Source organism: Microcebus murinus, chromosome 5 (genome assembly GCF_040939455.1).
Source record: "Microcebus murinus isolate Inina chromosome 5, M.murinus_Inina_mat1.0, whole genome shotgun sequence".
NCBI classification, from domain to species: Eukaryota; Metazoa; Chordata; class Mammalia; order Primates; family Cheirogaleidae; genus Microcebus; species Microcebus murinus.
Window position 1 is genome coordinate 48,962,714 of NC_134108.1, and position 14,429 is coordinate 48,977,142.

At 36.1% G+C, this 14,429-nt stretch overlaps 2 protein-coding genes across 3 annotated transcripts in view; both read right to left on the reverse strand.

Annotated features, from left to right (window-relative positions):
* The window catches only part of CDC40 (cell division cycle 40), a 487,800-nt gene that overhangs the window by 369,812 nt on the left and 103,559 nt on the right, over positions 1-14,429 (reverse strand). The window lies entirely within an intron of this gene.
* Positions 1-14,429, reverse strand: part of FIG4 (FIG4 phosphoinositide 5-phosphatase) — a 104,122-nt gene that overhangs the window by 67,103 nt on the left and 22,590 nt on the right. For both annotated transcript variants that reach the window (XM_012753173.3, XM_076003065.1), the window contains 4 exons: positions 10,571-10,727; positions 6,136-6,186; positions 3,436-3,584; positions 264-392 (listed from right to left, as the gene is read on the reverse strand). In XM_012753173.3, coding sequence (XP_012608627.3) covers positions 264-392; positions 3,436-3,584; positions 6,136-6,186; positions 10,571-10,727 — 486 coding nt within the window. The remainder of the gene's footprint in view (positions 1-263; positions 393-3,435; positions 3,585-6,135; positions 6,187-10,570; positions 10,728-14,429) is intronic.

The following is a 14,429-nucleotide window of genomic DNA, read 5'->3' on the forward strand; positions in this document are numbered from 1 at the left end:
ATACTTACTGCCTATATCACTTGCTGTGCACACTGCTTTTCCCTCCTTGTTATTTATTTATCTTTCTGCATACTTACAGCCTGGTTCATGTAGTCTACATTCTTCTTTGTATTTCTATTAATACTACATAGCATCACGGGTAAGTTTTCCTGTTGGGGTGCACAGACTGATAATTATAATCTTATAATTCATATGTGGCTTTCTACAAATTGGTAAAGCATAAGTTTCATAATATATATCTTACGTATTTTTAGAAAGGATACTTGACTGCCCACAGAACCCATGAATAATATACAACAGCCAGTCACGATGCACAGTGTTTTTAATTATGTCCAGAAGTTCACCATTCCATACATACTTCATATAAGGCTCACTACAGATCCCAAACACACCTGAAAAATAAAAGTTGGATCAGAAAGACAAGGAAATTGGTTGACACTCAACTTATTTTTAAGTTCTTAAACTTCTGTTTTTAACTTTAAAATAAGATGCCTGCATAACAGCCTTGCCACTTTCAGTGGGTATCATTCCTATCAGTGTTGATAACACTGTGCTGATCTGTACAAAGTCAAATAAGAAATGCATATTCTGATTTGTAAGAGTTCTTAAAAGAAAACAGGAAATTAAGGACATGTGTACAAATATATTGATAAAGCCAAGAGATGGCAGAGTAGCAGCTGACCACAAGGCTGTGGAGTCAGAGGTCCTGAGTCCAAATCTTCGCTCTGCCTCTTATCGGCAGGGTGACAGGCACAGTCAAGAGTGTTACCCCTCTCTGTGCCTCTGCTTCCTCATCTATACGTGTGTCACGTGGTTGCTGTAAGGATGAAATGAGTTCATAATGCACATAAAGTGCTTTGGACAAGCCTAGTGCATTACTAATACTTCCATAAATGGAAGCTATTTTATCAGGGCTTTTCTATACGAATAAATTAATTTCAGCATACATGATTTTAGCATATCCAGATAAACTGATTAAACAGCAGTGAGTTTTACAATATTTACATGAAGTGAAAAATAAGAAATAAGCATATGTATAACATAACAGCTTAAAAGATTGTAAGAGTTCTGGATTGCCGTCAATACCATCTTTTTTCTTCAAAACATGATCTGTTAAGTGTTTATTAATATTTATATGCTATAACAAATACACTTTAGTTTGATTCATGAAAACTAAACTTTCTCTGCCCTTTCAATGCATTCCACAAGAGAATGAATCATACAGACATGGACTAGGATCCTGTCTTTGTCACTTACCACCTCTGTGACATTAGGCAAGTTACTTAACCTCTCTGAACTTCAACTTTCTAAACCATAAAATGATGTTAATACTACTCACCTCAGAAATATTTAGATTAAATAAAATAGTATATGCAAAGTACCTGACACACAGTAGAGACTTTTTAAAAAATGTATTATTTTCCTTTTCTACATACGCCCACACCTTCTACTTTCACTGGCTGTTTCTTAAGTTTACCCCTGAGTGGTAGGAGAATAATCCCACACCCAGCAAAGATGTCTGCATTCTAATCGCCAGAACCTGTGAATATGTTATATTACATGGCAAAGAAAAATTAGAGGTGCAGGTGGAATTAAGGTTGCTAATCAGATGACCTTGAGATGAGAAGATTATTCTGGATTATCCAAGAGGGCCCAGTGTAATCACATGGTCCTTGTAAGTGCAAGAGGAAAACAGGAGTGTGAGTGTCAGAATGATGTAATGTGGGGGAAACACCTCCGCTGGCCACTCCTAGCTTTGAAGATGGAAGGAAGCCATGAGCCAGGAAATGAGGGCAGCCCTCAGAAGATGGAAAGGGCATGAAAACTGATCCTCCCCTTTTGGGGGGCCCCAAAAGGAATGCAGTCTTGCCAATACGCTAATTGTAGCCCACTGAGACCCACTTTGGACTTTTGCCTTCTATAAAACACTAAATCTGTGTTGTTTTAGCCACTAAAAGTTGTTGGTAATCTGATACAGCAACAACAGAGAACCTAATACGCCCTGTCATTCCTATCTACCAAGTAGAATTCCTCCAGAGAAAGCAAGAAATTAAGTAACATTGTAGGCTTAATTAGATCCCAGAGCAGATACTCACATGTAGATTTTGGATAGCATGTAGTACAAATACAGTGATACTTTCAGCTTTTATATTACTAATAGTGATATTCAGAAGTGACATAAGCAAACATTCAGACACACTAGTTGTCCTGTCCTCCACCTGTCTCTAGAGGGATGGGTTATTATTTGGGTGTTTCAACCAAGGGAAATTTATGTGATCTAAATGATCTGGGGGTTGATCATAAATGATCTGGGGGTAGATCTAAATGATCTGGTTGGGTTTGACCTTAGCTCAAGTGATAATCAATCAAGTAAACTAACAAGAGTCAAGGGCATGACATTCAGTACAGACAACAGCCTAAGCCTTCTTATAGTTGACCAGCATCTTTGACAAAACTCTAATAGAACACAGTCTCTTTCTGAGTATCCTGCAAGGGCAAACCTTCTGGGATCACTTTAGATGAGATTCTGCCTCTACACCTACATCTTTGTCACTACCATTGAAGATGCATGGAGCAAGGGGCCCAAAGACACTACCAACTTACTTTCCATAGGCAGTTCAATTCAGCTAAAGTGCCTTACTTTTGAAATGATTCCTTTATAACATTCACATTAGCAATGTCTCTTGCTTTAAAGTTCTAGACCATCCCAAGAATCTGGAGACCAAAGTACTGATAAACGGGGAGAAAGGTACCATCTGATTGGTTTAGTCCATGACCTCAGGGGCACCCTGGAAGAGTCACTCAGTGGTCCTGCAGTGATCCTACAGTGGTCCTGGCAGAAGCAAGGGCTATGAAGTACTGATGGGTCAAGTTGGGACCAAAGTAATCAGAGCCTCTGACCTGTGGCACTGATTCATCTGGCCATATGATTTTAATTTCTAGGCCTCAGTTTCCTACTTAGTCTTTATTTCTATAAAACTGGCATTTCACCAGAGTTTTTACGAGGATATTATATGCAAAAAAATTGCACATAATAGGTAACCCACGGTAATTTTTTTCTAAAATCTAGTCCATACCTAACAGGTCTCGATGAAGGAAAATAAGGTAGTGTATATTATCCAATACTGAGGAAAACAGTCCTCTATTTAAACTTCACCAAAAGTCTAGACCTGAATGTGTTCAATAAAAAGTACATGAATAATTGCTAGAAAATGTCAGCATACAATTTTCTGGCTGGCCTACAAATGAAATCACATGGTGATTAATAACCTCTATAAAAATGAATTGGTCAAGTTCATGTATCCAAAACAACCCCATGTGAGGACAAAGAGCAATGAGGGATGGAGAAATACGAGAGAAATGTGAGTGAATTTAATGAGGTGCCATTTCATGGATGCCACATTAACATATATCAGGTATGCCAAAAACACCTACCGCTTCCACCTTGTGTAATTAATCCTTCGTCTTCAAAGATGTCAAAGCTCTCCTGGCGAGTCTGGGCCGTTTCTGACTTCAACATCTCCAGGGGCATTCGCAAGACAGTGAGATTATATTGAAGTGAGTGGGACAAATCATAGCTGTAACTGAGACCAGAATTGAAACTTAATAAGAATTACAAAAGTAGAGCATATTCCATGGTCTTGGCTCCTGTATGAAATTAAAATCTGTGAACTAAACTACTTAGCACCTGTTACTTTAGTTGGAAGCAATGCTGTTCAAATAAACACTGCAAAACATAGCAAAATACGAATGTAGTTGGAAATAAAAAACCCATTACATGACTTAGGCATCTGCATGACTAGAAATATACAATACAGTGTGAGTAACCTACATTCTTGGATTTTTACAATGCATTTTTTGCTTCATAATGAAATCAATCTAAGGTCACGGTCTTGTGCAAAGGAGTCACACTTTTGAACGTATCTGAATGGGGTTCTACAGCTATTACTATGCCTGCTGCAACACTGCACAATACTGTACCCTAGTTTACCCACGAGCAAAAATAATTCTATTAATTATTAATGGTGGTATCGTAACTGACTTCATAATAAAACAAGAATAAGCAAATATCATAGGCCATTACAGTGAAACTTGTTTTAGGAGAGTAAAAGCCATTTGAAAAATTATAATAGTCTCTGTGCCGTTGGCCCAAAAGAAACTCATTAGAATTCTGATTTCACGTAATTAATACTGTTTTATAAACAGTTCTAGCTATATACTTTTTAGCACAGAATTTCAGAAAGTATCTTGAATACTTTAGGTTTATATTTGCTTTTGAGGTATTTTAGTAATATTTTAAGATGGTTACAATTCTGTCTGGGGAGTCACACATACTATTTTAACTATTATCTCTGCTTTATTGATATACTTTAAATTTGATTTCTATTTCATCTGTGAAAGACAATTTTACCACATTTGCTTGATGGATCCATTCATTTTAAGAGCACCTAATCTCAAAGGGATAAAAGCCATATTAAGAAGTTGGTTTCTGATTTTTTTTTTTTTCTTTTTGAGATGGGGTCTTTGTCACAGAAGCTGGAGTACAGTGGTGTGATCATAGATCACTGTGGCCTCGAACTCCTGGGCTCAAGCGATCCTCCTACCTATGCCTCCCAAGTAGCTAGGACTACAGGCACATACCATTATGCCCAGCTAATTTTTCTTTTTTTAAGAAGGAGTCTCACACCATGTTGTCCAGGCTGGTCTTAAACTCTAAGCCTCAAGCAATTCTCCCGCTTCAGCCTCCCAAAATGATGGAATTATAGTCATGAGCCACTGTGCCCCGTTGGTTTTTGATTTTTAATAATCAATTCTTATTTAAAATAATTGCTTTATTCTAGTGATTCTTAAGAATGTATTATAACCTTTTAAAAAGCCTATTCATGAGACATATAACCTACATACTTTCACTTAAGGCATAACTTGATCAGAATTCTGTGGGGATACAGACAAAATTGAGAAACATGAAACAAGGAAAGACCATTTCTAACAATACCACCAAGCTTCAGTAATAACTCTCAGACACTATAAATATTAAATTAAGCAATAAAGACTGAAAAGTAAATGATGGAGGCAAATACAAAGGAAATATACATTCAATAAACATTTGTGGAAGTGAAAACTATTTCTTTAGAAGCTCCTCTATCTACTACTGTTAAATAATTATTAATAACTTCCTTTAGTTTTACACCAATAAAGACATAGTCCACTCTACATAGTACACATGTTTTCATTTCATAAAGAAATGGTTAATTATATTAACAATTAAAAATAAATTTTTAAAAATGCAAAGTACCCCATCATTATTTCACACCAATAGCTGCATATGTCCCAGGTCCTCTTTTAGTCCTTATGACTCAGGTCCTTATCGGTGCATGTTATTTTATGTTCTATGTTTCAGTTTGGATATTATAACTGGTAGAATTTTGTATCTATCACAACAACTGTATCTATCAGGCCCACATATTGGTCACATCAATGGTGGCCTAACACTTTATCACGATGCTCTACCATAATTAACTTGCCTGTTCTTCAAGTATCAATGTTTGGGTTGTCCCTGGATTGGTTGGTTTGCTTTTGTGGACTATCACAAATAAAAAAGCTATAAATATCTCTTTACTAATAAGGATTCATATGTTCCTTCCTGGTTTATTTTCTTAGGGTACATTTTGATATATACTTAATGCTACATCCTTTTCAGGAAAACTATTAATTTATAATGCCACCATCAGAAATGTAACAGTTCTTCCTATTTTAAATTTATTTTTACCTAACTTTGCCAGATTATTCACTCAAAATTGAACTGTGAAATTGTTACAACTCTGTATTAGAAACTGAAAGCAAATTTCAGTTTTGTAATTCAAAATTTAAAACTGAGAATATTTCTTTAAAATACATTAAATCCTAGCTAAAACAAAAATGATTTTTATAGTGAGAATAAATACCTTTTAGTTTATCCATTATGATTTTCAAATATCAGATTTTTAAAGGGAGGAAATACTTGTATTTTAATGCTTTCAGATAAAAAAAAATCTGGCTATTTCAAACAATAGAGTAAATACTACTGTGTGTTCTGATTCTGTCTTTACCCTTGGAAAATAATATAAAAATTTAAGTGACTAAGCTTAAACTTACCTAAAGTAAAAATTGCTAGATAGGTCCACATTTTGAAATATTCGTAGATACCTAAAAAAAAGTCAAAGTATGTTACATGCATACAATACTACTATTTTTCATAGTTTAACAGGTACTCATATATACATTTATATTTGTAAATGCACTCACTAAAATTGAGGAATTGAAACCACACCTGGAATAGGGATTTCATCTGAAGCAATTCTAAGTCTGTTGATCATCCCTTCCAAGACCCCTAATTTTATACTTTGGCTGCTCCTCATCACTGATTACGCCAGTGAAAGGCAAAGTCATGCACCTCCATGTGTGGGGCACTTAGATTTTGAACAAGACAGAAGTAAATCCTGCTTCTGCTTTTACAATGTGCTTTCCAAATGCTTTGAGGATGGAGAGAGGAGAGCAACAAAAATAAGCAAAATATTTGCAGGTGTCACCATAATTTTAAGTTGGAAAGTTTTCAAACTCAAAAAAAAGTATGGAATAAAATATTCACATATCTACCACTCAAGACTAATAAATGTTCACATTTTTCATATTCATTTTAACTTTTTTAAGGTAAATAATTAAAAATGATGTAAAAAGTTAAAATCTTCTTTAGATTTCCCTCAGAGGTTAACCCTTTTCCTGTTATCGATTCCTTCCAGTCCATGTGTCCCTTTACTTTTATTAGATTAGAGATATCTTTAAATAATATGTAGCATTACACTGTATATTTAAAATATTTGTGCAAATCATTTCAAACTTTGTGTACTGTCCTGGAACCCACTTTTTTCACTCATTTTTTGAAGTCCAGTTGTGTTGAAAGTTATGGATTTAATTTGTTCACTGTAATTGATATTTGGTACCTTGTCATATACAGCCATCCCTAGGTCTCCACGGGGAAGGGGTTCCAGAACGCCCCCAGATACCAAAATCCACAGATGCTCAAGTCCCTTATATAAAATGGTACAGTATTTGCATAGAACCTACACATATCCTCCCTATATAAGATAAATACTTCAGAGACCCCTTAAAGACAACATAAAGTATATTTAAATAATCTCTAGATTACTTATAATACCTAATACAATATCCTATGTAAATAGTTGTCATATTGCATTATTTAGGAAATAATGACAATAAAAATGTATACATTCAGTACAGATACAATTTTTTTTTCAGTTATTTTCAATCTATGGTTGGTTGAATCCATGGATACAGAACCCATGGATAAGAAGGGCCGACTATATGTGACACACTTCATTTATCCATTCCTCTGCTGATAGACTATTAGATTCTCTCTAGTTTTCAATTATATGAGAGACAATGCTGCCAAGAACATCCCTTGCATGTTTTCCTGTATGCATGTGTAAGAGTTTCTTTAGAGCACATACATAGAAAACAAGAACCTACTGGGCTGTAAATAATGTGCACTTTCAATTTTGCTAAATATGTCAAATTATCCTTCTAAGTGGCTAAAATAATATTACTCCAACTCATAGTGTGTAACTCATAGTATAAAACTCATTTCCCACATCTCTGCTAACATCTGATGACAGCAGATATTCTGATTATTCCCAATCTGACTAATGAGAATAAAATACTACTTTTTAATCTGCATTACCCAAATTACTAGTAAGGTTCAGAATCTCTTTTGTCTGTTGCCTGTTTCTAACTTTAACCGTATTTCAGTTAAGTTGCTTATCATTTCCTCACTGCTTTGTAGAAATTCTTCATATATTCTAAATATTAATCCTTGTTATATGTTGCAAATACCTACTTTCAGACTGCTGCTTGTCTTCTAAAATTTGTCTACATTGTAAATATATTTTTAATATTGATAGCACCAAATATATCATGTTTCCATTATGGTTTGTGCTTTTTATATTTTTATTTATAAAATCTTTCTCCAAGCCAGAATTATAAAAATATTTACTTTTATTTTCTTAAAATTGTCTTTGTACTTCTGAAATTGCTTCTTGACTATTGTCAGAGATTAGAATCTAATTTTATTTTTGTCCAAATGGAAAACCAGCACTATTTAGGCCATCTTTTCCACAATGACTTGGAATCCTCACTCCATCACATTCCAGTTTCCCACATAAAACAGATCTTTTTCTGGGCTTTCTCACCTCTGTTCATTGACCAACGTCAATTCCTCCACCAATAAATACCAAGCAGTCTTACTCTAGCTTACCATCTGACTATCTTAATTACTCTATGTCTTACTGTCTGGTGGGACTTATTCCTTCTTGTTTTTCTTTTATAAATTGTCTGGACCATGCTTAGACTTTTGCTTTTCCATATGACTTTATTTTATTTTATTTTTTTATTTCAGGGTATTATGAGGGTACAAACATTTTAGTTACATTTTATGTCTTTGCCTTCTCCATATCAATTTTAAAATCACTTTGTCAAGTTCCATTTTCAAAAATTCCTCTTGGAATTGGGTTAGAGTTACATTAAATTTATGAATTAATTTTGGAGAAAACTAGCATCTTTATGATATCAAGTCTTCTCATCCCTGAACAAGTGACATCGCTCCAATTATTTAGGGATTTTAAAAATCTTTTAATAATAATTTTCTCCATAAATTTTGTGTAGCTTTTGTTATATTTATTCCCAGGTATTTTATAAATTTTCTAGTTTCTAAAGATTACTGGTTCCTACATGCCCATCTTCTCTTCAGTCACCTTGCTGAACTTTTTCATTAGTTCTGACAGTTTGTAGGTGTTCTTGGACTTTCCAAGTAGAAAATCATGCTGTCTGCATGACAATATTTGCCTCTTCTCAAGCTTTATGCCTTATTTTTCCAGTCTTATTACACTGGCCAGGGCCTTCAACATGACACTGAATATTAGTAGTGATGGCAGATCCCTCTGTATGGTTCCTTACCTTACTTAAAGGTAATGCTTTTAAAATTTCACTTCTAAGAATAATTTTGGATATAGGCTTTTAATAGGTATCATTTATGAGGTTAAGCAAATTTGCTTATATTTCTAGTTTGCTAAGACTTTTGATCACAAATGGGTATTGCATTTTGTCAAATATATTTTCTGCAAATATTAAGAAGATCATGATTTTCCCCAATAATATTTTAATGTGGTGAATTGCTCTAGTAAATTTTCTAAAATTGATACAATCAGGCACTGGAGAATAACCTCTACTTGTCATTATGTATAAAATGTTTAATGGTACTGTATTTTATTTCCTATTATTTTACCAAATATTTTTACCTAACTACATTATTGAATAACAGTTTTATATGTTAAAAGTTTTTCCTATGTAGTAATATTATTTCAGTCTACCTATAATAAACAAATTGTCTAGAATAATGTCCATTTACTACACATATTAATCATAAAATACTTTTACTCTTTAAAGATATTCAAGTCACCATACATAACAACATAATTTATATTACCATTCTTGGCTAAAGAATCATAAAGATGTGGTTTTCAAATAATATAAATCTCTTCAACTTTTTCCTATCCCTTGAATTCATATGCATTGGTCAATCTGATTCACTTTCAATCAACACAATATGCCTGCCCATAAACTGTATAAGATACAATTTTTTCAGTTGGAGCAAAAACTATATCTAAGAAACTGTATTTATCCTCATCTGAAACAAATTATTTTTTAACAACCCACTTCCAAATTATCATCAAAAGCAACGTCACAGGGTCCAGAAAACCATTCTCTAAGGTCTCAAGCAAAAGAGCACATCACCAAATTAAATTTTGATTCATGTATCAGAATAACACTATAAAAGTACAGAGTAAATTTAAAATCTAAACTGTTACCTAAAAACTAAAACTTATAAATACTCCTTTGTTCCATATCAATCTTTACGATATTAAATCAATTCCACCTTTATAATTTTGAATCTATCAATTTGTCAATAGCTTTTTCCCATTTGTGAAGAGTCCAGACTAGTTGTCTTGTATAAAGTCTCATAGTATGGGTTTATATATTATTTTCTCATGCTTAGAGTCAAGCTAAATTTTTAGCAAGAAAACTACAAGGTAATCTCTGTCTTTCCCACTGCTTCATACGTTAAGAGGCAAATAATGTCAGTTTTGTCTCATTATTGGTGATGACTGACGTTTGATTATTTGGTTATTATTTTGCCTGTTTTTTTAATCATAAAAATACTTCTTCTCTTTGGTAGTAACAAAGAGATCCATGGAGTTTAATATGCTGAGATTGTGTGATTATTTTGTTCCTCAATAACAACCTCTCGCCTAACGGTTTTAGTAGCAATTGTTGATCCTCAGCTGAATCAATTGTTACTGTTTTAATGGAGGTTTTTAATAGTCCTTGAATAAAAGTTGTAGAATTCTGAGCCATCATTTGATGTATTTATATAACATTTACAATCCTTTGACTATATTTGGTTTTCTAATTGATCTACCACATTGAAAAAAAAAAAGCAGTTACCATCAGTACATACCTAGCTTCATCAGGATGAGTAACCCGTACAGAATCATTGGGTATATAGATCATGTTTGTATCTTCAATCTTATATATTGCATGACCTCCAATATCTGCCATCTTCCTCCTTTTAGTTATTAACACAATGTAATAGCCTTCTAAAAACCTGACAAAACCTATGCAACAAGAAAAAGAGATGTTTTGTAAACTAGGTAATGCTTTTAGATGCATATTTAAAAGGCCAAAGATGTTTGATAAATTTCCTACTTTATTATTTCTATGTTTATAGTCAAACAAATTTTCAGTTCTCTTACATTATTCTCTAGAAGTATCTATACTGACATTTATCTGACTTAAAAATATTTACTTTAAACCACTGTATTTAATTCATTCATTCTTTTTAGTCTCATCTCAAATAGGAATGAGATGCCTTAAGCAAAAATATATATAAGATTAAGGGGACTTGTTCAATGGGTACAGAGCTTCAGCTTTGCATAAATTTAAGAGTTCTTGAGATCTGTTGCACAACACAATGCATATAGTTAACACTGCTGTACTATACACTTAAAAATGATTAAGATGGTAAATTTTATGTATTTTTACCAAACTATGTGTATATATATACATATATGTGTGTATATAGATACACATATGCACACACAAAATTGCTAAAAATGAGGGAGGAAATTATAGTAAAGAAGCCTGTTCAAGAACCTAGTAAGATGAAACTAAGAATAAAAGTCATACATAAGAATACAACTGAAGGTCCTAGGTACTACTGCCCACATTTGCCTCTGTGTTCTCTAACAAATAATGCAAAAAGGAACATCTATCCACTCATACCATACACAGTAGCTGAAAAATAAAACCAAGCCAGTTACTTGAAGAAGCTATTGTAGTTCTGAGAACTGGGAAATAATTCTAGAGTGATTCTTCATAAAAAGGTATGTGTGATACAGGGAACAACAATCTCAGAAGAATTCTCTAACAGTGTCAAGGACACATTCCTTAGGGCTGTTTTATACGCCAAAAAACCCCTAATTCTATAAATGTCATTCTCTTACAAACTAAAATAATGTAGACAAGGCACACGGCCGAATGGTGATCTAATTTTATTCAAAGATAAAATTAAAATATCTATGGCAGTATTGCCCCAAATGTATTGTCCATGAACAACTAGTTCATGCATTTCAGAGGAAGAGGAGTGGCTGTGAGCAAATAAATTAGGGAAATACTGGACTTAAGAAACTTAAAACTTGTCAGAACCTTACAGTACTATAACTGGTGAAAACTATAAAAAAAGGGAAAACATTAAAGGTTTCTGGAAATTTCCCTAAGGGCACATAGAAAGTAGAGAAACATTTATTCAAGAAAATCTATTCAATATTGGTAAGAATAGCAAATTTGTGTGCATCCCTTCCTTACCAGTTCAGTGTGACTGGATATCTACTCTGGGAAAGTACAGCCAAGAAGACAGGGCTTCCTCCTCTCTCCCCCCAGGCATGACAGGCCAAGAATACTAGGTCCATACACCCTCCCCCAGCTCACTCATAGGGCATGTTAGATACAGCCATATAAAACTGATTTCTCATCAGAAGCAATGAAGGCCAGAAGGCAGCTGTAGGACATATTCAAAATATTGAAAGAAAAGATAGCTGTCAACCAAGAATCTTTGATCTAGCATAACCATCTTTCAAAACTTTCTCGCACACACTTTCTCTCTCTCTCTCTCCTTCAATATCTCCCCCTTCCCCAGAGTGTTATAATCTCTAAAGTCTAAATTAGGTTCCTGGTGCTATGAATTTTTGCTCTAGAATTGGTAAATACCTATTATCTATGTCTTGTTATTCTCAGCTGACAAAAGAGAAAAATACTAGCTGACTATATTAACATAAAAGAGCTAAAATCCTCTTAATGGAAAGGTGCCTCAAAGATTTTATGAGCCATGCTACTAAGAGAAAAATGTTATTAAAATAATGAAAAGGGGGGCAGGGAGAAAGATGGCAGATGAGAAACACCACCAGACAGAGTGTCTCTGGAAAAAAGACAGATTCTGGAAGAAATTAGAAGAAAGAAACAAGCAGACAAGCATACATTAGAGGAGGGTCAGAAGGTGAGGTACCGGAGACTATGGGAGACTCCACGGGAGGAGGTTGCGGAGAACTGGAAGAAGATACCTCCTGAGAAGCTTGGAGACCAGAGGCAGGGTAGGTGGTGCAGTTAACTTTCCCTCCCTTACATCTCGGACTGCTGGTGGGCTCCCCAGCAGTTGGACAGATATGTGGACACCAGCCCAGTGACAGCCATTGCCAGTGAGCGGTAAGCCTGTAGCAGATGCGGCACTTGGCTCCTAACTTCCCCAGGCCACCTCACTGTGCACAGACCCAAGCCGCACAGCAGGCGCCATACTGCTACACTCTCCCCTCCCCCATTCCTATTCGCAGCTGCCAAGAGAGACAATACAGCCACCAGCCGGAGGCATCTCCAGGGAATGGGACCTTCCCTTTTGGGGCCCTACAGCTGACTGAGAGGTACTCAGACGGTGAGCTCCTTATCCACCAGCTCTCCCAGGTGCTGCTGGCCTGGTGATTCCAGAAGAATGGGGCAGACCCTGAGGCTGAGAGACATCGACCCAGCTTGGGCTCCCATGGGTGAATTAGGACTGGCACTCCTCTCTCTGGTGGGGTCAGGGATTGAATTCCAGGACCCAGAGGTCAGACCTGCAGACCAGATCCCAGGTCTCACATTGCCCGGGGCACAGAAGGGGTATTCGTGAACAGCCTACTGAGGTATATGTGCCTTCAGGGGCAGATCAGCATGCTTGAGGGCAACACTCCTCCCAAGGAGGGGCTGTGTGCCCAGCCCAGGTAGCGACACTGCGCAGGGAAACTCCTAGCCCACATCACAGCCAGGGGAGATCCGGTGTCGTGAGGTTTGGCCTGCTGGCAGAGGCCCCAGAGAAGCTGTGGAGTTGGGGAGGGTGGAAAGGAGCAAGGCCTGCTCCAGACTGTAGGTCTCAGATGGCCCTACCCTGACACCCAGACTTTCTGACTGAGTGGGGCCATTCCAGCCCCTCCCTGACAGCTTTTCCTAGGTGCAGAGAACAGAACTTTGACCCCTGCTAACAGCATTTCTGGTGCCTGAAGGCAGGCTTAACCAACCCAGCTCCGCCCAGACTCACTCTCAGACCAGCCCTCACTGAGGGGGAGAAAAGGACACACCCAGAAGTCCCAGGGCCCCACCCACCACCTGAGACACTAGAGTGCCTCTCCAGAGAAACAAGAGCTGGTTACAGGACCCCAAAACAACAGTGTAAGTGTAGCCAGCTCCTCCCAGCAAGTGCCACCTACTGACAGGGAGGAGATTCTGCATACCCTTTTACAGCATCTGCTGACTCATCGTACAGGGTGTGGTCAAATCTCATCCACAAACACCACCTACTGGCTCAGACAGGGTGTGTCATTACCCAAACAAAAACCTAAAGGTAAGAAGCAACAACTGATCCAGATGCGAAGAAATCAGCGAAGGAACTCTGGAAATATGAAGACTCAAATGGAAAGCACACCCCCAAAGAGGAACACCAACCCCTTAGAAATGGACATCAACCAAAATCAGACCACTAAAAGGACAGAAGAAGAATTTCGAATATGGATCGTAAGAAAATTCAAAGACTTACAAGAAAAACTGGATAACCAACACAAAGAAAAAGCAAAAAGATTACAGGACCTGGAATAAAAATTCACTAAAGAAATTGAAATAGTAAAGAAAAATCAAACCAAACTCCTGGAAATGAAGAATCAATTCAGGGAACTACAAAACATAGTGGAAAGCCTCAAGAACAGGGTAGATCAAACAGAAGAAAGAATCTCAGAGATTGA